Source organism: Carcharodon carcharias, chromosome 2 (assembly GCF_017639515.1).
Source record: "Carcharodon carcharias isolate sCarCar2 chromosome 2, sCarCar2.pri, whole genome shotgun sequence".
Lineage (NCBI taxonomy): Eukaryota > Metazoa > Chordata > Chondrichthyes > Lamniformes > Lamnidae > Carcharodon > Carcharodon carcharias.
The window spans coordinates 207,325,271-207,352,743 of NC_054468.1; the positions used below are offsets into that span (position 1 = coordinate 207,325,271).

Sequence of the window (27,473 nt, forward strand, 5' to 3'; positions counted from 1 at the left end):
CTATGGCAAGTATATCCTTTCTTGGAATCTGAGATTATTATTCTTGGATGTGAAGTTTCTTCCATATAGGGGCTGCTCACATGTTTGAGAAAAATATTTTTGGAAAATCTGGAGTCTGCCCAAGAGTACTGTGATTTAATTTTGCATCCATTTCAAATGCCACCTGGAATAGCATTTAACAAGCATTTCCAGCATTTTCTGTTTTTATTTCAGCTTTTAACAACCATCCCTTGCATGTACAGTTTTGTTTCTTTACTAGTGTTTTGGGGTCATCAAACTTTTTTTTCACGCTTTAACTTCAAGGGCATCCATAGTTCCACTCAATGTAACAAAATAACAAAACTCATGATTTCTTCTTGAAATAAAGTTCCCTGATTTATATTCTGTAATTAGATTGGTTCATGCCTTTTAGACCAAGAACATGGCTGATCATCCTGCTTTTAAAGACTTGCCAGCATTATTCTATAACCGGCTCCATGGATCGCTTTTTTAATATTTTGATAATTTAGGAACGTTTCTGGTTTTTGGCACCAAATGTAATCTGTCTGAAATTGAGTAACAAGCAATATGTTACATAATAAATGTAACAGTCTCATGTGTATAGTAAGAGGATGTACACCAGAATCTTCTCATACTGTGGCATTGCAGATTCAATCATTGCCAGGTAGGTACATGCAGTTTTCAGCAAACAAGATTAAATATTAAAACCAGATTTTTCTAGCAATTCTTCCCAAATGCTTATCGTGCACTTGAGAGTTAGTTTGATTACTGTACTGTTTTTGTTTTTATTCGGCTGCAATGTTTTCCATTGGTTGAATGTGAGAAGTTGATGCTTGCTCTGCAAGCAGTCTTTCATGCGTTTCATTTAAACTGTGATGAAGTAATAAAGATCCATGTTGCCTTGAGCTGCTGCCTTTGTCCCCCTCCTAATGCGATTATCATTTTTTACTTAATTCACATTTCCCTCAATTTCTAAGCTTTAGCTTCTTGTCATACACCATTTGGCCCAAAAAGCCTATTTCTGTGCTGTACAATCTATAGAAACTGTATTTATTGATGTCAAAATTAGTTAGGGCCTTTTACAGAGTTGGATGCTAACTGAAAATATTCTTCCATTCTTTGATTCTTCATACAGTAATGGAGGAGCTCCCATGACATTGCTCCTCTTGCAATATTTGTGGGTAATTGCAAATTGGCTGCTATGATTCCATGCAAAATTATGGTGATTGCGTAAGGACGTAAGGAATCTGCAAGAGGATATAGACAGGTTGAGTGAGTGGGCAAAAACTTGGCAGATGGAGTTTGATGTAGGAAAGTGTGAGGTCATGCACTTTGGAAGGAAGAATCAAAAGGCAGACTATTATTTAAATGTAGAGACACTCCAAAAAGCACAGCACAGGGATCTAGGTGTTCTTGCACATAAAGCACAGTGTGCATGCATTGCAGGTGCAGCAATTAACTAAGAAGGCAAATGGAATTTTGGCTAGGGAGATAACATTTAAAAATAGACAACTGTACAGGGTGTTGGTGAGGCCACACCTGGAGTACCATGTACAGTTTTGGTCCCTGTATTTAAGAAAGGATATACTGGCATTGGAGGCAGTTCAAAAGAGATTCACTAGGCTGATTCCTGGAATGAAAGGGTTGACTTATCAAGAACGGCTAAACAGGTTAGGCCTTTATTGATTAGCGTTTAGAAGAATGAGAGGTGATTTTATTGAAATTACTAGATTCTTTGAAATGTACAAGATTCTGAGGGGGCCTGACAGGGTAGATGTTGAGAAGATGTTTTCACTAGTTGGGAAATCTTGAACTAGGGGGCGTAGTTTCAGAATAAGGGGGTAATTGTTTTAAACTGAGATGCGAAGGAATTTCTTCTAAGGGTAGGGAATGTCTGGAATTCTCTACCTGAGAGAGCTGTGGAGGCTAGATCGCAAAGTATTTAAAGAGGAGGTAGATAGATTTTTGAAATATTGGGGAGTTGAGGGCTATGAGGAGCTGGCATGAAAGAGTTGAGGCCTGGGGGCAAATCAGCCGTGATCTTATTGAATGGTGGGGCAGGCTTGAGGGGCCGAATGGCCTACTCCTCCTATTTCTTATGTTTCAGATACAATTTCTCTCCCTCCCCCTACCCACCCTCAAATTTTAGAATGTAGGTTATTTCTATTGTAGAGTCCTTCAGTTGGTGTTAGTTGGCTTTTTGCCCAATTTAAATTTCAATATATTTGTTCTTTGTTCATGAAAGTAGTTATTTTTGTTTCCTGAACATCCTTATATTAGGCTTGTACAGCCACCAGTGATAAATAACCCTGTAGTCTTCCCTTGTGGCATAACTAACTTCGCAGAAAACACACTGCTTAGCTGAGGCTTTCCTAGAAGCCTTCATGATCCACTGCAATGGTGATTGGGAAGTTTGCATACCATGGTAACTTCCATTTTTGAGGTAAGGTGGATGTTGGTTGTCTCTTGCCAATATTATTGGTCTGTCCACATCTGACACTAGTGTCACCAGTTCCTGCATTGCCCACATGGGCAGAGATACCACCTGGTATAGCATTAAAGTATGCAGATAAGGTTCTGTGTTCAATCACTGGTGGTATGACCACTTCTGAAACCATTTGCCATGCTTCATTTTTCTCTGCATTCAAAAATTATCTTCAATCCCTCTTTTCAACTTTTTCTCTTATTCCATCTCCTCCCAGTTCATCCTTTTCCTGTGATGGTATCCACCTTCTCATTGTGCTAACTCATTATCACGTTAATGTTCATTAACATGATAATCCCTATATAAATGCAAGATTTTTGCTAGCTAGATGTTTCAGTTGGCCTCTGTGCCCTTCATCTTGGAAAAGGAGAAAAAAATCACCCAGGTTTTCTTAAAATTTCTATTTAGTGACTGTTGGAAACTGGAAAGTTTGTACATTATAGAAGGACCCAATTGGACTTAGCTGCAATGTACTAAACAGTCTCAAATTGCTGGTGTGCACTGTTTAGGTTTACACATTAAGACCAGTCAGGATACCAGAGATGCCCATAGTATCCTGTCTCAATGCAACTCTGTATTTCTTCATCCTCCTTGGCAGAAAATACAAAGGTCTGCATTGATTGAGGGAGATGAATGTTGTTACTTAGTTGGGTCAACGGCTCTCATGGACATTATCCTGAGAACTCACTTGCTCATTTTCATATTTAGACTTGTTGCCATGATTACAGAGATTGCACTATAACTATTTGGACATTTGAGAAGTTAAAATATATAATTCTGAGCTTCACCTGCATATTCATGTAACACCTGCTAGAATGAGGTTCATAATATTGCTTTTTGAATATTTCTTTAAACTTGATAAGCAGCATTCTTACAGGTCCTCACAGTTGACTTCTTCAGGTATAAAGCACTTGCACAAACTCCAGGAGCTTAAAGAGACGCTTTTAGAGTAGGTTTACTGCATAGCTCACTGATGTAATAAGAAACAAACGTTTGAAACTAGTGAAAAACATGGGGCAAGATAGGTGTTCAGCACAACTATGTCCCTGTGTCAATAATGAGGAGCATCTAAATTAAACCAAACCATCATATCTAAGTATCTGTGTTTGAGTCTTTGTTTTGTATTTCTTTGAATGTACAGGTACAAGAAGCTCAAGAGAAACATAGGCAAATTGAAACCGAGCTCAGGGAGCGATTAGTAGTGTTGGAGCGAGATACCATGCAACATCATGCGGTGGTTGATGGCTTGAAACAGAAGTACATGGACACCATAGAAAAACTTCAAAATGACAAAGCAAATTTAGAGGTTAGACTTTTCATTGCTTTTTGAGGGTGAAATTTTATCTTTGGGTATTTTTTATTCTCTAACTTTTTGCTCAGCATGTGCCAACTTTGAGAAGGAATTGGTGTACAGAAGTGTATAACAGCAGCCCAGGTGCTGTTTGTTTTCCATACTCAAGGAAAGCACTTGAGCAAGACCTCCTGCAGTGCCGCGTAGATGGTATCTTAAAACCTGAATTCCACAGTAGCTTGCAGCATTTTTCAGTTTGATGAACTTTGTTTTCAAAATGTTGCACTGTGGTTTCTAAGCAACTGTGGAAGAAGTGCACCTATAGTTTACAGAATAATGTGGAGCTAAAGAATCAAAGATTTTGTTCTTTAAAATATATTTTTTAAACTTTGCTGAAGTAGGCAAATATTAAACTTTAATTTTGTATCTTGTTTATTGACTTTATGTAGATTTTAAATGATATCCTAACTGAGCAAAATCATAAACTGCTTACAAAGGTCAAATAAATCCCTGTGAAATTACAGCCTTTGATTCCCTCCATGGCACCATATCTTAATGCCCATTGCAAAGTTACTAAATCTGGTTTTATTCGGTTAAGTTTTGTTCACGTTCCATGAACCTTCTGACAGTTAACCCCCAATAGTTGAAAGTTTATAATAAGTATATAAATTGTTTCCTTTAAAATGTTTGTATAACTACAAACCTATTTTCAAAACAAGTAAAAAAAAAACAGCAGGTGCAATAAACCCATCCCATTCAAAAAATGGTGCACCCAAGAATACCAATTAACTACATGTTAAGCAGGTGACCTAGGAGAGATGAAAATCTTGTTACCAAATCAGGACGTACCCTTATTCCCTGTAGCAATCAAGTAAGGCTTCAGAATACTACGGTAGCCAATAACTCCTTACAATCACTGCTAACTAACAGCTTACATTCTATAATTGGATTTATACTCTCCAGTGAGGAACATTTAAAGAACTGTATGAATGCTTAGCTACTGTAAGCTCTGACAATTGTTCCCAAGAGGGATGACTGAAAAATACTGGCATCCAGCCTCCCTCTGAATTTTTTTTTATAAGCAAAACCTCTAATCCTACCAACCTTCCCTAACTTTGATAACCAATTCAGTTGAGTTCAATCAACCCCTTTGTTTCATAAACCTCAATTGTATCATCTTAAGTGTGCATTTCTCCCAGAAAAAGCCCTAACATTTGGACCTGTCCAAACCAAAACTGCTAACACTGTATATCATTCTGATTGGCCTATTCTACACTTTCTCCAGAAGTTTGAATTCTTTCATTGTGTCCAGTTTTCTGCTCTATACACAGTGCTCAAAGTTGCTGATTTATATAGCCTAAGTATGTTATATAAATAAAAGATCTGATGTTCTTGAAGGCTCGTTCTTAGCCAATTACCTCACTGTATTGGGGATAATCTATTAGCATGGATTGAAGATTGGTTAACACAGAAGAAGGCAAATAGAATTTTGGCCTGTATGGCTAGGGGGCTGGAGTTTAAATATAGGGAAGCCTTGTTACAAGTGTACAGGGTGTTGGTGAGGCCGCACCTGGAGTACTGTGTACGGTTTTGGTCCCCGTATTTATGAAAGGATATACTGGCATTGGAGGCAGTTCAAAACAGATTCACGAGGCTGATTCCTGGGATGAAGGGGCTGACTTATTAAGAACGGCTAAACAGAGTAGGCCTTTATTTATTCGCGTTTAGAAGAATGAGGGATGACCTTGTAAGTTTCAATAAGATTCTGAAGGGGCTTGACAGGGTAGATGTTGAGAAGATGCTTCCACTAGTTAGGGAATCTTGAGCTAGGGGACGTAGTTACAGAATAAGGGGGCACTTATTTAAAGCTGAGATGCAAAGGAAGTTATTTTCTGAGGGCCGTGAATGTCCGGAAATCTCTACCTCAGAGTTGTGGAGGCTAGATCACTGAAAGCATTTAAAGAGGAGGTAGATAGATAGAATTTTGAAATTTGGGGAGTTGCGGGGTATGAGGAACTGGCATGAAAGAGGAGCTGAGGCCTAGGGCAGATCAGCCATGATCTTATTGAATGGTGGGGCAGGCTTGAGCAGCTGAATGGCCGCCGCCTCCTATTTCTTATGTTATGTAATTAAAAACAAATTTATTTGGGAAAAATGGATTGATGTCCAGTTCTCAGCCAGTTAAAACATTGTCCTGACTTCAGTTTCAGAAATTTTAATAAATATTGATGATCTATCCTGAACTTCATCAGTAACAATTTGTACTTAATGCCTTTTAATGTAGGCAAACATTCAAAGGTCCTTTGAGGAAGCGCAATCAGACAAAAATGGATGGCAAAAAAAAGAAAATAGTAGGAGATATAGCAAAAACGATCAAAGAGTTGGATTTTAAAGGGAGGTATTATCGTTGGAGAAGCAGAGGAGGTTCAGCAGGTGTGAGCTAAGGCAGCTAAAGGCATGGCTACCCAAGGTGGCATGAAGAGGGTGTCTGATGCACATGTGGGTGGGATATGGTCATGGAGGAAGTTACAGGGATCCCAAGTACGATGCCAGGCAGGAGAAAAATGGAATATCGCAGAGTATTTACAACTCAAACAGGCCTTTCAGAGATGACCAAAACACTGATCAGAACTTCAGCAGCAGAAGGGCTGAGGCAGAAACAGAGGCTGGTTACAGAAATGAAGGTAAGGGGTTTTTGTGATGGAGTTGGACTTTGACCTTAGCGTCAAATAGGATTTTGATTCAGCAACAATGAAGGAACAGTGATTATAGTTCCAACTCAGGATAGTGCGTGGCTTGGAGGGGAACTTGCAGGTGATGGTGTTCCCATGTGTCTGCCCTTGTCTTTCTAGATGATAGCAGTCGTGGGTTTGGAAGGTGGCGTCGAAGGAGCTTTGGTGAGTTACTGCAGCGCATCTTGTAGATTGTAGATACCGCCACAGTGCGTCAGTGGTGGAGGGAGTGGATGTTGACAGGGATGGATGGGTGCCCATCAAGCAGGCTGCTTTGTCCTGGATTGTGTCGAGCTTCTTAAGTGTTGTTGGAGCTGCACTCATCCAAGCAAGTGGAAAGTATTCCATTCCACTCCTGACTTGTGCCTTGTAAATGGTGGACAGGCTTTGGGGAGTCAGGAGGTGAGTTACTCAATGCAGTATTCCCACCCTCTGACCTCTTTTAGCCATAATATATGGCTGTTCCAGTTCACTTTTGGTTAATGGTAACTCCTAGGATGTTGATAGTGGAGGATTCAGCAATGGTAATACCATTGATTATCAAGGAGAGATGGTTGGATTCTCACTTGTTGGAGATGGTCATTGCCTGGCACTAGGGTGGTGTGAATATTGCTTGCCACTTATCTGCCCACGCCCAAATGTTGTCCAGGTCTTACAGCTTGTGGGCACAGATTGCTTCAGTATCTGAGGAGTCACGAATGGTGCTGAACATTGTGCAATCATCAGTGAACATCCCCACTTCTGACCTTGCAATGGAGGAAGGGTCATTGATGAAGCTGCTGAAGATGGTTGAGCCTAGGACACTACCCTGAGGAACTCCTGCAGTGATGCCCTGGAACTGAGATGACTGACCCCCAGAAACCACAACCATTTTCCTTTGTGCTAGGTATAGCTCCAACCAGTGGAGAAATCCCCCCTCACCCCAATACCTAGATGCCTATTGACGCCAGTTTTACTAGGCTCCTTGGTGCCACCCAGTCAAATGCTGCCTTGATGTCAAGGGCAGTCACTCTCACCTCACCTCTGGAGTTTGGCACTTTTTTCCATGTTTGGACTAAGGCTGTAATGAGATCAGGAGCTGACAGAACTGGACCTGGCAGAACCCAAACTGAGCATCAGTGAGCAGTTGACTTCTGAGTAAGTACTGCTTGATAGCACAGTTGTTGACCCCTTTCATCACTTTGCTGAGAGTAGACTGATAGGGTGGTAATTGGCCAGTTTGGAGTTATCCTGCTTTTTGTGGACAGACATACTTGGGCAATTTTCCACATTGCCAGGTAGATACTAGTGTTGTAGCTGTACTGGAACAGCTTGGCTGAGGGTACGGCTAGTTGTGGAGCACAAGTCTTCAATACTATTGCCGGAATGTCGGAGCCCATAGTCTTTGCCTTATCCAGTGCCTTTAGCAGTTTTCCAATATGTGGAGTGCACCGAACTGGCTGAAGACTGGCATCTGTGATGCTGGGAACCTCAGGTGGAGGCCAAGATGGATCATCCACTTGGCTGAAGATTGTTGCAAATGCTTCACCCTTTTGTATTGATGTGCTGAGCAACCCCATCATTGAGGATGGCAATATTTGTGGAGCTGCCTCTTCCTGTTAGTTGTTTAATTGTCTACCACTATTCACGACTGGAGGTGGCAGGACTGCAGAGCTTAGATCTGATCTGTTGCATGTGGAATTGCTTAGCTCTGGCTATCACTTGCTGCTTATGTCGTTTGGCACGCAAGTAGTCCTGTGTTGTAGCTTCAGCAGGTTGACACTGCATTTTTAGGTATGCCTGGTGCTGCTCCTGGCATGCCCTCCTGCCCTCTTCATTGAACGATGGTTGATGCCCAGGCTTCATGGTAATGGTAGTGTGAGGGCTATGCTGGGCCATGAGGTTACAGGTTATGATTGTATACAATTCTGCTGCTGCTGATGGCCCACAGCGCCTAATAGATACCTAGTCTTGACTTGCTAGATCTGTTCAAAATCTAACCCATTTAGCATGGTGGTAGTGCCACAAAACACAATGGACGGTATCCTCAATGTGAAGAAGGGACTTCATCTCCACAAGGACTGTACAGTGGTCACTCCTGCCAATATTGTCATGGACAGATGCATCTGTGACAGGTGGATTGGTGAAGACAAGTCGGTTTTCCCCTCTTGGTTCCCCTCTTGGCTGAAGACCCAGTCTAGCAACCATGTCCTTTAGAGCTCAATCAGTAGTGGTGCTATCGAGCCACATTTCAATGTTCAATACCCAAAATACATTCTGTGCCATTGCCACTCTGTGCTTCATGCAAGTGGTGTTCAACATGGAGGAGTACTGATTCATCAGCTGAGTGGGGATGGGGGGCAGTAGATGGTAACCAGCAGGAGGTTTCCTTGTTGACGTGATGCCATGAGACTTTGTGGGGTCCAGAGTTGATGTTGAGAACTCTTAGGGAACTCCCTCCTGACTGTATGCCACTATGTCGCCACCTCTGTTGGGTCTGTCCTGCAGGGATGGTGATGGTGGCGTCTGGGCCATTGTCTCTAAGGTATGATTCCATGAGTATGACTGTCAGTCTGTTGCTTGACTAGTTTGTAAGACAGCTCTCCCAATTTTGGCACAGCTCCCAGGTGTTAGTGTAGAGGAGTTTGCAGGGTCAACAGGGCTAGGTTTGCCATTGTCATTTCCAGTGCCTAGGTTGATGCCGGGTGATGTCTGGTTTTGTAACTTTTTTAGACTTCATAGTCGTTTGATACAACTGAGCGGCTTGCAAGGCCATTTCAGAGGGCATTTGAACACCAGCCACATTGCTATTGTTCTGGAGTCATGTGCAGACTCGTCCAGATTTCCTTCCCTAAAAAGATATTAGTGAACCAGATGGGTTTTTATGGCAATTAACAATGGTTTCATGGTCGCCATTACTAAGACTAGCTTTCTTTTTAATTCCAGATTTATTAATTGAGTTTAAATTCCACCAGCTGCCGTAGCGGGATTTGAACCCGTGTCCCCAGAGCTTAGCCTGGGCCTCTGGATTACTAGTCTGGTGACATTACCATGCACCACTGCCTCCCCCAAAAGGAAGAGACACTATTATTAGAAATTCTTTGGTTATGATGGGATAGATAAGAGTAGAATCAAGCAAGGGCAGTCCCACTAACTTCAATAAAGGGGAAACTTTTAATGAGGTTGTTGTGTTGTCAAAGCTTGGAGCAAGGACCATGAATGAAAATTAACAGTAACAGAGGATGTCATTTGCAACATTTCGTTAGCATGGCAGGTGGAACCCTGATTTTGAGAGATTCAAGCTTGGAGTTATTGGAAAAATAGCATGTTTCTGGAAGGTGGCAAACCTGGTGAAGGACTTTAGATAGGAAAGCGAGGTTGGAGATAGGGCAGTAGATCACAGGGACCAAGGGCTCAAGGCTCGCTTTGCAAGTGTTAGCTATTACCCAAGGAAAGGGGCCATTTTCAAAGGCAGCAAGCATGGGGGCCAGGCAGGCAAGTTGGATGATGATCTACATGCACAGGAGGAATTTTTTTTTTTTAAACTTTGTTTTGGAAAGGATTCATAAACATTTTTTAAAATATGGGATATTTTCCACAGGTGAAATCGCACTCATTGGAAAGAGAAGCAAAGGAATGTAGGCTTCGGACAGAAGAATGGTAAGACAGAGTTGTGACTTGTGGTGTACTACTTTGTTGTTGCTGAAATTTTTGCTGCGTTGCACACATTGTGAATCATTTCAAATTCGTATTTTTCACTGCAGCCAGCAGCAGCTAAAGAATATCCATGCAGACCTGAGTAGTCGATTAGACCAGTCTACAAGTATTATTCAAGAAAAAATACCTTTTAATGATAGAAGTGAGTATGACTTCTGTGCAATTTAGCAGTCTTAATTGCAATTTTCTAATAAACCTATCATTATATCAAATTTCTTACAAAAGCCTGTATAGTTGGAGCCCTATAAATTAGTTTGTTTCAACAAGCAAGTGATTGTAAATTCTACTCCGATTGTTAAATTAAAAGTGGTATTATTGAAGCCATCAGATGTCCTTTGGGAAATTTTTTTCTTAATCACTCCAACCTGTTGTTAAACATTAAGTTCTTTGACAGTTTAGATAGATGAATATAATGAAAATATTTATCTTATCACAAACTGGAAATACGTATAATGGGACATACAATTTGGAAAAAAAAGTTGTTTTTCTGCCGGCCCGAGCTGATTCTCCTGCAAACGATGAACTACTGCACTATGTCCAAGCATTGAGAAGAATTGCCCCAAGTTAGCAACCCTGCCTTGTATAACACATACTAATGCTTGTTATGAACCCTCATTCCAAGAACTATCTCAAGTTTTGAACCAGAAAACACATTTCAATGTAGGTAAATCACAATATGGTTTACCAATCTGAGTAATTATGGATGCACAAGAACTCAGTATTTTAGATAAATGGTTCTAACACTGAAATAAGTGAAGATTGTCAAAATATAAGTTCAATTTCTTCATTTGATGCCTGGAATTATAAAATGTTAACGTTTGGATTGCTTTCCCCTCCACAGCTAGCACCCTACAGAAAGGTTAAATCAAACTCTTTGGATTATATAATGTTAAATATCATTTCTTTCCATGGGTGTAGCACTCTGGCAGCTCACTTGGGTGACCACACAAGTTGTGAACTATTCATCTGCATTGCTCATAGCTGAACCTAGTCATGCCCTTGCCTCATGCCTATATATTTACTCATTACCAGCAGAGATCAGTGACCCTGATCCTATTCTCACCTGACATTCGTGTGTGCATTTTTAGTGGGGGTTACTAGATAGGGATCAAGCACAGAAACTTGGGTGACTTTTTATCCTCCAGAACTAAAGATACTGAAACCAATTGTGCCTTTTCCTGTGCTGAAATTAAAATGAGAACTTAGTACAGACAAGGGAATCGAACCTTGGAACGATCGTGATCTGTATGGCTTAGCCAATTATAGATTTATGAAGCCATATACTAGATGTGATTATCAAACCCAAATAAATAAATGTTCCAACACATTCATTAGATGAATGGATGACAGCTGAGTAAGTATTTTGTTTTGTCTTATGTCTGCATCAATCCTTTCCATGCAGTTCAAATGTAAAATACTGGAATGTTCTCTTGTTATGCTGAACGAACTTTATGGTTATTGCATGATTGCCAGGCTATTATTTGATTTTGAGTATTGTTGTGTTGAACATCACTTTACTGATCAAAATGAAATCCTCACTTAAATGTTTGCAATTATAAGAAAATATGCAGTGCGGTGTAGAGAAAAAGAGCCTTTTTTTGGCTGGAATCTAGTAGCTTAAATTTATTGAATGAGTTGAGTGGCTGAGAACATTTTGTGGACCAAGATTATAAAATGAAAAAACTTGAGTTCAGTGAAACTTGTAACTACTTCAGAAGAGTTTTAGAAATAAAACAAGAAATGGACAGCATCTGAAACCAAGTTCTGGGTCAGTGTTTTATGTTGGACCCTCTATCAGAAGCATGAACCAATTGTTCTCTTCCAGTTGCTGGCTGACCTGTTTTTTTCCCCACGTATTCTGTTTTTTTTTTTCAATTCACTGTCATGGCTTCCAGTGCAGGAAATGAAAATGATCTGAAGGAAGCCCCATTCATTAGCTTTATGCAATATTTTGGATGGTTGAATGACCAATTTTTTTTCTGTACTTTGTGCAACATAAAATCAAGGCTTAAATTATAGATATACGCTGCCCGTAATAAGAAATAAGACAGACCTAATATTTGGTAAACATTCAGATTCCATATTACATTTAATAGCACCAGTTTGGTATGACTTAGTACTCAGTGTATTTTAGAATCAATTACAACTATATTTACAGTGGCAAATGTAAGTGCCCAATGCTAGTGTTACCTTAAGTAATACATATAAAATAAAACCTTGTTCATCATTTGAGCTTCATGACACTAATGAGGGTTAACTGGATTTTGCTGATGCTTCATTTCCTATTTTGTCTTTTACAGTGCACAGACCTGTTGCTAACTATGATATGTTTTCAAGTTTATCACTTGGACTGCCAGGAATGCAGATGAAAATTTAGAGTGCATCTTCTGTTTTCAATGTGTATCTTAATGCTTAAAAACCTACTCATCTAATATCTCATTTCTGTGTAGGGTTTGCAGAATACAACACATTAGATGTACCTGTACATGATAGAAGGCATCAAGTGAGTAACCCAGAGATGGATGGTTGAAAATCTTTAGGAGAGATGTTAAGCTTCAGAAGACTGCTGTAACTGTTCCATCTAAAATAAATGTTAAATTTGTGTTCGGGAATTACACAAATTTTGCTAAGTACTGTATAACATTATTTAAAAGTTAGATTTTGGGAATCATGTGTTTTGAAAGCTTAAAAAGTGTGCAGTACTCTAAATGACTTAGTCTCCAGCTGATTCAGTTGTATATTTGATACAATTATGAATTCAGGCTGTAAATTTTGAGGTTGAAAAATTGTGAAATCATCCCATTTTGCCAACTGAACCTTCAAGCTTACTTTTTAAGGTGAATTTTAATTTTTTTGAAACAACTTAAATGCTTGTACTTGCTGCTTCTCACATCTTTGGTTATCCAAGGTTCAGTTCAGGAAATGATATGCTTGACATATGCAACTATAATTATTAATTTGGGGATCCAGGTTGAGGCCGTGCTTCATCTGCTTGCATTAATCACAAATCATTTTCCTTAAAAGGCTCCCCCTATTATTGGGAACAACCATTCTGTTTTTGAACTACTGAATCCTGGAACTGGTTTTAAAAAGTTCCCTTTTTATTCTTTCAGAAATATTACTGTAAATGTGTGCTGTTAACTTATAGCTGATATAGTGTGGACTAGTACCAGTTCCACAACCCCCAATCCATGTGGCTTTGAATATCTGTTTCCTCTGTAGCTTAGCCAACAAATTATTGCTTTATTGGAGTCAGATAAACAATACAGCAGGCACCTAAAGATAAGGCCTAGCATAACAGTGTTGTGCCCAAAACTTGGGGAGAATTAACTACACTAATTGCATGGATGACGTAATGGAAATTTGTGAAGCCAGGCAAAAGTAGTTGAGTTTTTCTTTTAAAGTGCCAATGTGACATGTGTCCCCAAAATTCTGACCCAATCATTACTGTTATAACTGGGATCATCTGTAGGATGAAATACTTTTTCCATATGATACAGTGCCAAATTAATGACCCAGATCTGTCAGTAAGCAGTTGAGTGGAGGCGTACTCCGCTGACTAGTTTTAAAAATACATTCTTGCCCTGTTTGCAACCTACAGGAGGAATTTCAGTTTGGTGAGTGGGCTGTCTGCCTGCTCAGAACAGCCCAAGTAAATCAGTGCAAGCACAGGGCAATCTGCCCAAGTTTTTACACTGACAGGTCCCAGCAGGACCAACATCATGAGCTCCTGCTGGTAATCCACAACTTGCAGATTTGAGTGCAAGTGGGCTACCTGGAAGTTACAGTTCTATTACAGACCTTGGTAACACCAAACATCTTGGCATTTGCCACTTTTGGGACTGCAAGATTTGGGCTATTGATTTGAATTAAGCTATCCATATTTCTCAAGAATCCTTCATGAGGAAGAGGTACCTTTTTAACTGCTGAACAGCATGCAAGTATAATCATTTTAGTGACTCCAGTCACCGTTGTTGGTGTGAGGCACTAGATTCAGGAGCAAAAACAAAATTAGCTGGAAAAACTCAGCAGGTCTGACAGCATCTGCGGAGAGGAATACAGTTAACGTTTCGAGTCCATATGACTCTTCAGAACTAGATTCAGGAGGTTTGCCCGACCCACTTGTGCGGCAACACTGTTGGTGAACTGGCAACCACTGGTATTGCATCCACATTGTTTATGTAGATAATGTAAATGCAGGAAACCATCAGTGTTGAAGATTAAAGAGTGGCTGTGCAGAGTAATCTTTTGAAAAACTTTTTTTTAAGAGCTTTCGTAATCAAATTTTATTTCTTTTTTGTGTGTTGTTGCTGGCTGAGTTGGTAGAACTCTTACCCCTGTCAAAAGGTTGTGGGTTCAAGTCCTAGTCCAGAGGTTTGAACACAAGATCTAGGCTGAAATCCCAGTGTGGTACTGAAGGAGTTCTGCATGGTCAGAGGTGCTGTCTTTCAGATGAGACATTAAACAGAGCCTCCATCTGCTCTCTCGGATGGGCATTAAAATCTCATCACTATTTAGAAGAGCAAGGGAGTTAGTTATCCACCGTGTCCTGGCCAATATTGATCCCTCAATTAAGATACTTTTTTTAAAAAAACTGATCATTATCACATTGCTGTTCATGGAAGCTAGCTGTGCATAAATTAGCTGCCACATTTCCTACATTATAACAAAGCACCAGGCAGGCAACACAACCTTTGGAGCTCCTGGTTGTGGCTGCAAAGAAACAATATCTATTCTTCTGACTATATTGACCCCTATCATTTCCACATTCCTTTTCACTCTCCCGATTTGAATGGCCTCCTGCACCATGATGCTATGATCAGATTTGCCTAGCCACCCTGCAGCCCTTGATCTCATCCGCACAGGTGGCAAATACCTTGTACCTGTTGGTCAAAATTAGGGGCATTTATGCAACATGTAAACTGGATTGTTTTTAATCACATCATCCTGGGTTTCCATATCTGCCTGAGTAGCATTTGGACCTTCCTGTCTCTAACCATTGACTAACTCTGAAGTCCTACTTAAATAAGGAGTGTGATTGCCTCCTGGTCTAGGTACCTCTTCCCCCTCCCTCTTCTGCAATGTCTGCAGATCAGACTCCTGCTCACAACTCTGAGCCAAAGTTCCTCGAGCTGTAGATACCGCAGATATAGTTTTCTGGGATCGCAATGTTTACCACAAACCCCCACGTGCCCCAATTATGACACATACCACCTGTCCTGCCATGTCTATCGAACGCTTATTTGATTAGTTAATTTTTAATTGAATTAATGTATTTGGTTTAAGTTACGAGTTTATTGAAGTGATGTCGTAGCAAGTTCAAGTTTAAAGAAGAATTAAAAAGCAGCATTTCCTTCCCCTTGTGCACTGAATTTCCACTCGCACCAAATTCCTGACTTTATCACTTATTTTTTGCTGGTTTCAAATGCAGCATCAATGATTTCATAATTACATGTCTTGAAAAAGTGAACTTATTTTGGTTTCTCAAGGTGAAGAGTATCTGTACAGATTAATGTCTTTACAAAGTATTTCTCCATTCCTGATGCCCAGTGTTAACATGAAGTATCCCCAGATCAGATGTAGCCAGGCCCTCCTGAAATTCAGCAGCACTTCAAGGCTATTTTCTGTGGGGACATCAACCAAATTATGCAGCTAGCCATTCCTCACATCAGTCCCACAATCAAATTTGTGCGTACGAATTGTTTGTTTTACTGAATGTGAAAGACAGTGACTGGAGGCATAGCTGAAGAGAAACAAACCACTTGAAATAAAAGACCAAAAATTTGAGGGTAGAATACATCCCTTGTATAACTGCTGTGTGCGATTGTTTATAAGGAAGCACCAAGAGCAAATCTGAGCAGATCAGCAGAAAAATAACCCTTCCATGTTCTCAGTCTGTACAGATATGGGTGAGCTTTAGGGGAAGGGAGGAACAATGCCACGTGCAATTCTTAATTGTCATTTTCTGACTCCTATTTCCATCCATTTTTCTTCCTCTTTTCCCTCCACCACCATCTTCCTTTTAAAAACATTTCTGATTGTTTTTGATCATCTGTATTCTCCTCTTGATTTGGCATTAGTTTTTCCTTATGCCTATTTGCAAAGCACTTTGAGATGTTTCTTGAATCTGCAATGCTTTATGAATCCATTTGTTGTAATAACTGATAAATATCTGTGTGTACATAGCCTTTTGCTGTATGATAAGTTTAATGGTTAGTTCCAAGTTGAAATTGTTCTGAGATTGTTTCATAAATTTTGTGCCAAAGCTGCTTCATTCTCAGCAGTTGTAAGCCTGACTGATTTGGGACAAAAAACTGCAATGTGCATTTTTATGGTGTACACTAGCATAGTGGTTATGTCCCTAGACAAATAATCCAGAGACCTAGAGTAATGACCTTGAGCCACGAGTTCAAATCCCACAATGGTAGCAGGGGAGTTTATAGCTGGTGTCGTAATGGTGACCACAAAAACTACTGTGTATTGTTGTAAAAAGTATCTGGTTCAGCATTGTCCTTAATGGAAGAAAATCTGCTGCTCCTTGCCCGGTCTGGTCTACATGTGATTCCAGCCCCACAACAATGTGGTTGATTCTTAATTGCCCTCTGAAATGGCCCAGCGAACCACTCTGTTGCATTCAAGAAGGTGGCTCATCTCACCACCCTCTCAAGAGCAACTCTCGATGGGCAATAAATGCTGGCCTTACCAGTGATGCCCAATCCTGTAAATTATTTTTTTAATCATTTAATCCAAATCAAGATCTTTTATAGTTGTCTGCTGGTAATTAATACAACACCATCTATCTTAATAGCTTAAGGTTCATCCCCTTTTGAGTCAGACAGATAAGGAAAGTCACTGAGTTCAATCTCTGGCTTGTGCCCAGTTAGCTGATATCAGATAGTTATTACTGTTGATCGTTATACGGTTGCTTCCACTAAAAGTGTATGTGTGCATGTACAGCTCAGGTTCACCTGGTATACCCTGTGTAGTCAAGATAACCATCAGCATTCACTGTTGAGACTTAAATGTGGATAATGGCCACGAGGGAGGGGAGAAAGAGATTAACAAAAAAAAAGTGCTTTGTAGTACTATGTAAAACTAACTACCATGCTACATTTCACAAAAAGAACTGTTAAATTTCAGCTGAAAGCTCGCGATCTTAATGGACAGGCACTGGCTTTTGTTCGGGATTTAGTGGGAGCATTGCTAAATCTTCATACCTATACTGAGCAAAGAATTCAGATCTACCCCATTGACTCTGCGACAGACACTATATCTCCTTTGAACCAAAAGGTATGTTTCATTTCTTAAAGTGCTGTTCCTAATAGCAGGAAAAATAGCTACTTTAATACCATATGTCCTTTATGCTGTCAGTAAAGAGTTTAACCATTGCACAATTATTTAAGTTGCATAAGTATTTTGCACATATTATATCCTTGTCTTATGGTTAACTAAGACGTAACTAAATGTCTTGCAGCAGAGAGAAAATTATACAAAATTGCAGTATTAGTAGAGTTTATCAATATAGGTTTGTTGTATTAACAGGAATTACTGAGATGGGGAGGATCTAAAGAGAGGAAAACAGTTTAAATATAAGGACAGAGGCTCTAAAATATTCTGAAAGTTTAACAGCAAATGCTGTTAATCTGAAAGAAAAGCAAACCATTCTTGAAATTCACAATAAGTGAATAAGCTTTTTTGCAAAAAAATAAATTGATGTTTTACATGTGCCCTTTCAGAAACTGTTTATTGCAGAAAGGTTGGGGGGTGTTAAAAATTTGCATTGTTCACTTTTAGTAACAAAGTCAGTTGGCGATTCTGATTACAATCAGTTTATTCTTTAGCACAAAAGCAATTTACAAGTGGAGTATTATTGACAGAGCACAATTGAAAGTAGGTATGTGTTCTTGCACTAAAATAAGAAAATGCTTCTTTTTACTTGGCAAACTGGAAATTTTTCCCTTTTGATGTGATTGGTACTCTTACAGCACACTGGCTTGTGATCTCTAGCCTAATTTTTAGTATCTTGTCTACTCGATGTGCATCAGCAGACTTCAACCATCACATGATCACAGCTGTTGATGCAATAGTCACGGTCTGGAACATTCTATTGCCAGGACTTCCAGTTTTAGCCCCAAGGTCTTACTTAATAAGCAGGTCAATCTTCGACACACTAATTGCTGCTAGGCTAATCATTAATCTCTCTCTCGCGCTCTCTCTCTCCCTACTCACCCACTCCACAAACACATACACACACACTAGTTGTGAAAAATTTTCCATCTCCGGTTGTATCCAGCTGTGGAATAAGACTGCAACAAATTCAAGTAGCACTGTCAATGCCATTTGATATGGAAGTGCTGTCTTTTAACTTTTTCAGGTTTCCCCCCCTGCCCCCCCAACCTTAATCAGTCTCTCTCAATGTTCTTATTGCCCTTTGACACAATAGCTGAACATCCTGGCATGGGAGTTTAAATGCAGTTCTTGCAATAGATATTTGTTAAAAGTAACTTTTGGAACCATGGAGACATCCATGCTGATTTGTATTTGATATTAACAGATCTCCCATAGCAATGATCGCTGTGTCAGCTAACAAACAAACTTGGTTTTCTAGGACAAAAATATTTATACCATTTAGAGCTCAGAGATGGAACAGTCACTTAAGGCTACAAATTCTAGTTAAATACTATCTCCATTCAATCAGAATAGAGTTACTGATTGAGGGTACCTTGCATATTAGAAAATATTTGTAATCTTCAAAGATTGTTTTTATCTGTATCAAAATGCATCCGAAATGTTTTACATTTTTGTGTGTGTGTGTGTGGGCATAATGTGTGTGTGTGTGTGTGTGTGTGTGGGCATAATGTGTGTGTGTGTGGGCATAATGTGTGTGTGTGTGGGCATAATGTGTGTGTGTGGGCATAATGTGTGTGTGTGGGCATAATTGTGTGTGGGCATAATGTGTGTGTGTGTGGGCATAATGTGTGTGTGTGTGGGCATAATGTGTGTGTGTGTGGGCATAATGTGTGTGTGTGTGGGCATAATGTGTGTGTGTGTGAGCATAATGTGTGTGTGTGTGGGCATAATGTGTGTGTGTGTGGGCATAATGTGTGTGTGTGTGGGCATAATGTGTGTGTGTGTGGGCATAATTGTGTGTGGGCATAATGTGTGTGTGTGTGGGCATAATGTGTGTGTGTGTGGGCATAATGTGTGTGTGTGTGGGCATAATGTGTGTGTGTGTGGGCATAATGTGTGTGTGTGTGAGCATAATGTGTGTGTGTGTGGGCATAATGTGTGTGTGTGTGGGCATAATGTGTGTGTGTGTGGGCATAATGTGTGTGTGTGTGGGCATAATGTGTGTGTGTGTGGGCATAATGTGTGTGTGTGTGGGCATAATGTGTGTGTGTGTGGGCATAATGTGTGTGTGTGTGGGCATAATGTGTGTGTGTGTGGGCATAATGTGTGTGTGTGTGGGCATAATGTGTGTGTGTGTGGGCATAATGTGTGTGTGTGTGGGCATAATGTGTGCGTGTGTGGGGGCATAATGTGTGCGTGTGTGTGGGCATAATGTGTGCGTGTGTGTGGGCATAATGTGTGCGTGTGTGTGGGCATAATGTGTGCGTGTGGGGGGGCATAATGTGTGCGTGTGGGGGGGCATAATGTGTGCGTGTGTGGGGGCATAATGTGTGCGTGTGGGGGGGCATAATGTGTGCGTTGTGGGGGGGCATAATGTGTGCGTGTGGGGGGGCATAATGTGTGCGTGTGGGGGGGCATAATGTGTGCGTGTGGGGGGGCATAATGTGTGCGTGTGGGGGGGGCATAATGTGTGCGTGTGGGGGGGCATAATGTGTGCGTGGTGGGGGGGCATAATGTGTGCGTGTGGGGGGGCATAATGTGTGCGTGTGGGGGGGCATAATGTGTGCGTGTGGGGGGGCATAATGTGTGCGTGTGGGGGGGGCATAATGTGTGCGTGTGGGGGGGCATAATGTGTGCGTGTGGGGGGGCATAATGTGTGCGTGTGGGGGGGCATAATGTGTGCGTGTGGGGGGGGCATAATGTGTGCGTGTGGGGGGGGCATAATGTGTGCGTGTGGGGGGGCATAATGTGTTGCGTGTGGGGGGGCATAATGTGTGCGTGTGGGGGGGCATAATGTGTGCGTGTGGGGGGGGCATAATGTGTGCGTGTGGGGGGGGCATAATGTGTGCGTGTGGGGGGGCATAATGTGTGCGTGTGGGGGGGCATAATGTGTGCGTGTGGGGGGGCATAATGTGTGCGTGTGGGGGGGCATAATGTGTGCGTGTGGGGGGGGCATAATGTGTGCGTGTGGGGGGGCATAATGTGTGCGTGTGGGGGGGCATAATGTGTGCGTGTGGGGGGGCATAATGTGTGCGTGTGGGGGGGCATAATGTGTGCGTGTGGGGGGGCATAATGTGTGCGTGTGGGGGGGGCATAATGTGTGCGTGTGGGGGGGCATAATGTGTGCGTGTGGGGGGGGCATAATGTGTGCGTGTGGGGGGGCATAATGTGTGCGTGTGGGGGGGGCATAATGTGTGCGTGTGGGGGGGCATAATGTGTGCGTGTGGGGGGGCATAATGTGTGCGTGTGGGGGGGCATAATGTGTGCGTGTGGGGGGGCATAATGTGTGCGTGTGGGGGGGGGCATAATGTGTGCGTGTGGGGGGGGGCATAATGTGTGCGTGTGGGGGGGGCATAATGTGTGCGTGTGGGGGGGGCATAATGTGTGCGTGTGGGGGGGGCATAATGTGTGCGTGTGGGGGGGGGCATAATGTGTGCGTGTGGGGGGGGGCATAATGTGTGCGTGTGGGGGGGGCATAATGTGTGCGTGTGGGGGGGGCATAATGTGTGCGTGTGGGGGGGGGCATAATGTGTGCGTGTGGGGGGGGCAATAATGTGTGCGTGTGGGGGGGGGCATAATGTGTGCGTGTGGGGGGGGGCATAATGTGTGCGTGTGGGGGGGGGCATAATGTGTGCGTGTGGGGGGGGGCATAATGTGTGCGTGTGTGGGGGGGCATAATGTGTGCGTGTGTGGGGGGGGCAATTTGTGTGCGTGTGTGGGGGGGCATAATGTGTGCGTGGTGTGGTGGGGCATAATGTGTGCGTGTGTGTGGGGGCATAATGTGTGCGTGTGTGGGGGGGCATAATGTGTGCGTGTGTGGGGGGGCATAATGTGTGCGTGTGTGGGGGGGCATAATGTGTGCGTGTGTGGGGGGGCATAATGTGTGCGTGTGTGGGGGGGCATAATGTGTGCGTGTGTGGGGGGGCATAATGTGTGCGTGTGTGGGGGGGCATAATGTGTGCGTGTGTGGGGGGGCATAATGTGTGCGTGTGTGGGGGGGCATAATGTGTGCGTGTGTGTGGGGGCATAATGTGTGCGTGTGTGGGGGGGCATAATGTGTGCGTGTGTGGGGGGGCATAATGTGTGGTGTGTGGGGGGGCATAATGTGTGCGTGTGTGGGGGGGCATAATGTGTGCGTGTGTGGGGGGGCATAATGTGTGCGTGTGTGGGGGGGCATAATGTGTGCGTGTGTGGGGGGGCATAATGTGTGCGTGTGTGGGGGGGCATAATGTGTGCGTGTGTGGGGGGCATAATGTGTGCGTGTGTGGGGGGGCATAATGTGTGCGTGTGTGGGGGGGCATAATGTGTGCGTGTGTGGGGGGGCATAATGTGTGCGTGTGTGGGGGGGCATAATGTGTGCGTGTGTGGGGGGGCATAATGTGTGCGTGTGTGGGGGGGCATAATGTGTGCGTGTGTGGGGGGGCATAATGTGTGCGTGTGTGGGGGGGCATAATGTGTGCGTGTGTGGGGGGGCATAATGTGTGCGTGTGTGGGGGGGCATAATGTGTGCGTGTGTGGGGGGGCATAATGTGTGCGTGTGTGGGGGGGCATAATGTGTGCGTGTGTGGGGGGGCATAATGTGTGCGTGTGTGGGGGGGCATAATGTGTGCGTGTGTGGGGGGGCATAATGTGTGCGTGTGTGGGGGGGCATAATGTGTGCGTGTGTGGGGGGGCATAATGTGTGCGTGTGTGGGGGGGCATAATGTGTGCGTGTGTGGGGGGGCATAATGTGTGCGTGTGTGGGGGGGCATAATGTGTGCGTGTGTGTGTGGGCATAATGTGTGCGTGTGTGTGTGGGCATAATGTGTGCGTGTGTGTGTGGGCATAATGTGTGCGTGTGTGTGTGGGCATAATGTGTGCGTGTGTGTGTGGGCATAATGTGTGCGTGTGTGGTGGGGGCATAATGTGTGCGTGTGTGGGGGGGCATAATGTGTGCGTGTGTGGGGGGGCATAATGTGTGCGTGTGTGGGGGGGCATAATGTGTGCGTGTGTGGGGGGGCATAATGTGTGCGTGTGTGGGGGGGCATAATGTGTGCGTGTGTGGGGGGGCATAATGTGTGCGTGTGTGGGGGGGCATAATGTGTGCGTGTGTGTGGGGGGCATAATGTGTGCGTGTGTGGGGGGCATAATGTGTGCGTGTGTGGGGGGGCATAATGTGTGCGTGTGTGGGGGGGCATAATGTGTGCGTGTGTGGGGGGGCATAATGTGTGCGTGTGTGGGGGGGCATAATGTGTGCGTGTGTGGGGGGGCATAATGTGTGCGTGTGTGGGGGGGCATAATGTGTGCGTGTGTGGGGGGGCAATAATGTGTGCGTGTGTGGGGGGGCATAATGTGTGCGTGTGTGGGGGGGCATAATGTGTGCGTGTGTGGGGGGGATAATGTGTGCGTGTGTGGGGGGGCATAATGTGTGGCGTGTGTGGGGGGCATAATGTGTGCGTGTGTGGGGGGGGCATAATGTGTGGTGTGTGGGGGGGCATAATGTGTGCGTGTGTGGGGGGCATAATGTGTGCGTGTGTGGGGGGGCATAATGTGTGAGTGTGTGGGGGGGCATAATGTGTGCGAGTGTGTGGGGGGGCATAATGTGTGCGTGTGTGTGGGGGGCATAATGTGTGCGTGTGTGGGGGGGCATAATGTGTGCGTGTGTGGGGGGGCATAATGTGTGCGTGTGTGTGTGTGGGCATAATGTGTGCGTGTGTGTGTGTGGGCATAATGTGTGCGTGTGTGTGTGTGGGCATAATGTGTGCGTGTGTGTGTGTGGGCATAATGTATGTGTGTGTGTGTGTGGGCATAATGTGTGTGTGTGTGTGTGGGGGGGCATAATGTGTGTGTGTGTGTGTGGGGGGGCATAATGTGTGTGTGTGTGTGTGGGGGGGCATAATGTGTGTGTGTGTGTGTGGGGGGGCATAATGTGTGTGTGTGTGTGTGGGGGGGCATAATGTGTGTGTGTGTGTGTGTGGGGGGGCATAATGTGTGTGTGTGTGTGTGTGGGGGGGCATAATGTGTGTGTGTGTGTGTGGGGGGGCATAATGTGTGTGTGTGTGTGTGGGGGGGCATAATGTGTGTGTGTGTGTGTGGGGGGGCATAATGTGTGTGTGTGTGTGGGGGGGCATAATGTGTGTGTGTGTGTGTGGGGGGGCATAATGTGTGTGTGTGTGTGTGTGGGGGGGCATAATGTGTGTGTGTGTGTGTGGGGGGGGGCATAATGTGTGTGTGTGTGTGTGGGGGGGCATAATGTGTGTGTGTGTGTGTGGGGGGGCATAATGTGTGTGTGTGTGTGTGGGGGGGCATAATGTGTGTGTGTGTGTGTGGGGGGGCATAATGTGTGTGTGTGTGTGTGGGGGGGCATAATGTGTGTGTGTGTGTGTGTGTGGGGGGGCATAATGTGTGTGTGTGTGTGTGTGTGTGTGGGGGGGCATAATGTGTGTGTGTGTGTGTGTGTGTGTGAGGGGGCATAATGTGTGTGTGTGTGGGCATAATGTGTGTGTGTGTGGGCATAATGTATGTGTGTGTGTGTGTGGGCATAATGTGTGTGTGTGTGTGTGGGGGGGCATAATGTGTGTGTGTGTGTGTGGGGGGGCATAATGTGTGTGTGTGTGTGTGGGGGGGCATAATGTGTGTGTGTGTGTGTGGGGGGGCATAATGTGTGTGTGTGTGTGGGGGGGCATAATGTGTGTGTGTGTGTGTGGGGGGGCATAATGTGTGTGTGTGTGTGTGTGGGGGGGCATAATGTGTGTGTGTGGGGGGGGGCATAATGTGTGTGTGTGTGTGTGGGGGGGAATAATGTGTGTGTGTGTGTGTGGGGGGGCATAATGTGTGTGTGTGTGTGTGGGGGGGCATAATGTGTGTGTGTGTGTGTGGGGGGGCATAATGTGTGTGTGTGTGTGTGGGGGGGCATAATGTGTGTGTGTGTGTGTGGGGGGGCATAATGTGTGTGTGTGTGTGTGGGGGGGCATAATGTGTGTGTGTGTGTGTGTGTGGGGGGGCATAATGTGTGTGTGTGTGTGTGTGTGGGGGGGCATAATGTGTGTGTGTGTGTGTGTGTGTGTGTGAGGGGGCATAATGTGTGTGTGTGTGTGGGGGGGCATAATGTGTGTGTGTGTGTGTGGGGGGGCATAATGTGTGTGTGTGTGTGTGTGTGGGGGGGCATAATGTGTGTGTGTGTGTGTGTGTGTGTGGGGGGGCATAATGTGTGTGTGTGTGTGTGTGGGGGGGCATAATGTGTGTGTGTGTGTGTGTGGGGGGGCATAATGTGTGTGTGTGTGTGTGTGTGGGGGGGCATAATGTGTGTGTGTGTGTGTGTGGGGGGGGGCATAATGTGTGTGTGTGTGTGTGTGGGGGGGCATAATGTGTGTGTGTGTGTGTGTGTTGGGGGGGCATAATGTGTGTGTGTGTGTGTGTGTTGGGGGGGCATAATGTGTGTGTGTGTGTGTGTGTGGGGGGGCATAATGTGTGTGTGTGTGTGTGTGGGGGGGCATAATGTGTGTGTGTGTGTGTGTGTGGGGGGGCATAATGTGTGTGTGTGTGTGTGTGTGTGGGGGGGCATAATGTGTGTGTGTGTGTGTGGGGGGGGGCATAATGTGTGTGTGTGTGTGTGGGGGGCATAATGTGTGTGTGTGTGTGTGGGGGGGCATAATGTGTGTGTGTGTGTGTGGGGGGGCATAATGTGTGTGTGTGTGTGTGGGGGGGCATAATGTGTGTGTGTGTGTGTGTGGGGGGGCATAATGTGTGTGTGTGTGTGTGGGGGGGCATAATGTGTGTGTGTGTGTGGGGGGGGGCATAATGTGTGTGTGTGTGTGGGGGGGGGGCATAATGTGTGTGTGTGTGTGGGGGGGGGCATAATGTGTGTGTGTGTGTGGGGGGGGGCATAATGTGTGTGTGTGTGTGGGGGGGGGCATAATGTGTGTGTGTGTGGGGGGGCATAATGTGTGTGTGTGTGTGGGGGGGGGGCATAATGTGTGTGTGTGTGTGTGGGGGGGCATAATGTGTGTGTGTGTGTGTGGGGGGGCATAATGTGTGTGTGTGTGTGTGGGGGGGCATAATGTGTGTGTGTGTGTGTGTGGGGGGGCATAATGTGTGTGTGTGTGTGTGGGGGGCATAATGTGTGTGTGTGTGGGGGGGCATAATGTGTGTGTGTGTGTGGGGGGGCATAATGTGTGTGTGTGTGTGTGTGGGGGGGCATAATGTGTGTGTGTGTGTGTGGGGGGGGCATAATGTGTGTGTGTGTGTGTGGGGGGGCATAATGTGTGTGTGTGGGGGGGGGCATAATGTGTGTGTGTGGGGGGGGGGGCATAATGTGTGTGTGTGTGGGGGGGGGCATAATGTGTGTGTGTGTGGGGGGGGGCATAATGTGTGTGTGTGTGGGGGGGGGCATAATGTGTGTGTGTGTGGGGGGGGGCATAATGTGTGTGTGTGTGTGGGGGGGCATAATGTGTGTGTGTGTGTGTGGGGGGGCATAATGTGTGTGTGTGTGTGTGGGGGGGCATAATGTGTGTGTGTGTGTGTGTGGGGGGGCATAATGTGTGTGTGTGTGGGGGGGCATAATGTGTGTGTGTGTGGGGGGGCATAATGTGTGTGTGTGTGGGGGGGCATAATGTGTGTGTGTGTGGGGGGGCATAATGTGTGTGTGTGTGGGGGGGCATAATGTGTGTGTGTGTGTGTGGGGGGGCATAATGTGTGTGTGTGTGTGGGGGGGCATAATGTGTGTGTGTGTGTGTGTGGGGGGGCATAATGTGTGTGTGTGTGTGTGTGTGGGGGGGCATAATGTGTGTGTGTGTGTGTGTGTGGGGGCATAATGTGTGTGTGTGTGTGGGCATAATGTGTGTGTGTGTGGGGGCATAATGTGTGTGTGTGTGGGCATAATGTGTGTGTGTGTGTGGGCATAATGTGTGTGTGTGTGTGGGCATAATGTGTGTGTGTGTGGGCATAATGTGTGTGTGTGTGTGGGCATAATGTGTGTGTGTGTGTGGGCATAATGTGTGTGTGTGTGTGTGGGGGGGCATAATGTGTGTGTGTGTGTGTGGGGGGGCATAATGTGTGTGTGTGTGTGTGTGTGGGGGGGCATAATGTGTGTGTGTGTGTGTGTGTGGGGGGGCATAATGTGTGTGTGTGTGTGTGTGTGTGTGGGGGGGCATAATGTGTGTGTGTGTGTGTGGGGGGGGCATAATGTGTGTGTGTGTGTGTGTGTGGGGGGGCATAATGTGTGTGTGTGTGTGTGTGTGGGGGGCATAATGTGTGTGTGTGTGTGTGTGTGTGGGGGGGCATAATGTGTGTGTGTGTGTGTGTGGGGGGGCATAATGTGTGTGTGTGTGTGTGTGTGTTGGGGGGGCATAATGTGTGTGTGTGTGTGTGTGTGGGGGGGCATAATGTGTGTGTGTGTGTGTGTGTGGGGGGGCATAATGTGTGTGTGTGTGTGTGTGTGGGGGGGGGCATAATGTGTGTGTGTGTGTGTGTGTGTGGGGGGGGCATAATGTGTGTGTGTGTGTGTGGGGGGGGGGGCCCATAATGTGTGTGTGTGTGTGTGGGGGGGCATAATGTGTGTGTGTGTGTGTGGGGGGGCATAATGTGTGTGTGTGTGTGTGGGGGGGCATTATGTGTGTGTGTGTGTGGGGGGGGGCATAATGTGTGTGTGTGTGTGGGGGGGGGCATAATGTGTGTGTGTGTGTGGGGGGGGGCATAATGTGTGTGTGTGTGTGGGGGGGGGCATAATGTGTGTGTGTGTGTGTGTGGGGGGGGGCATAATGTGTGTGTGTGTGTGGGGGGGGGCATAATGTGTGTGTGTGTGTGGGGGGGGGCATAATGTGTGTGTGTGTGTGTGGGGGGGCATAATGTGTGTGTGTGTGTGTGGGGGGGCATAATGTGTGTGTGTGTGTGGGGGGGGGGCATAATGTGTGTGTGTGTGTGTGGGGGGGCATAATGTGTG

At 44.9% G+C, this 27,473-nt stretch overlaps 1 protein-coding gene across 5 annotated transcripts in view; it reads left to right on the plus strand.

Moving 5' to 3' along the window:
* Positions 1-27,473, plus strand: part of ppp1r21 (protein phosphatase 1, regulatory subunit 21) — a 174,964-nt gene that overhangs the window by 21,960 nt on the left and 125,531 nt on the right. For 3 of the 5 annotated variants that reach the window (XM_041213993.1, XM_041214004.1, XM_041214028.1), the window contains 6 exons: positions 3,627-3,791; positions 6,629-6,673; positions 10,089-10,147; positions 10,252-10,346; positions 12,655-12,707; positions 17,345-17,494. In XM_041213993.1, the coding sequence (XP_041069927.1) occupies positions 3,627-3,791; positions 6,629-6,673; positions 10,089-10,147; positions 10,252-10,346; positions 12,655-12,707; positions 17,345-17,494 (567 nt within the window). The remainder of the gene's footprint in view (positions 1-3,626; positions 3,792-6,628; positions 6,674-10,088; positions 10,148-10,251; positions 10,347-12,654; positions 12,708-17,344; positions 17,495-27,473) is intronic. The other 2 variants (XM_041214011.1, XM_041214021.1) reach the window with 1 other exon arrangement.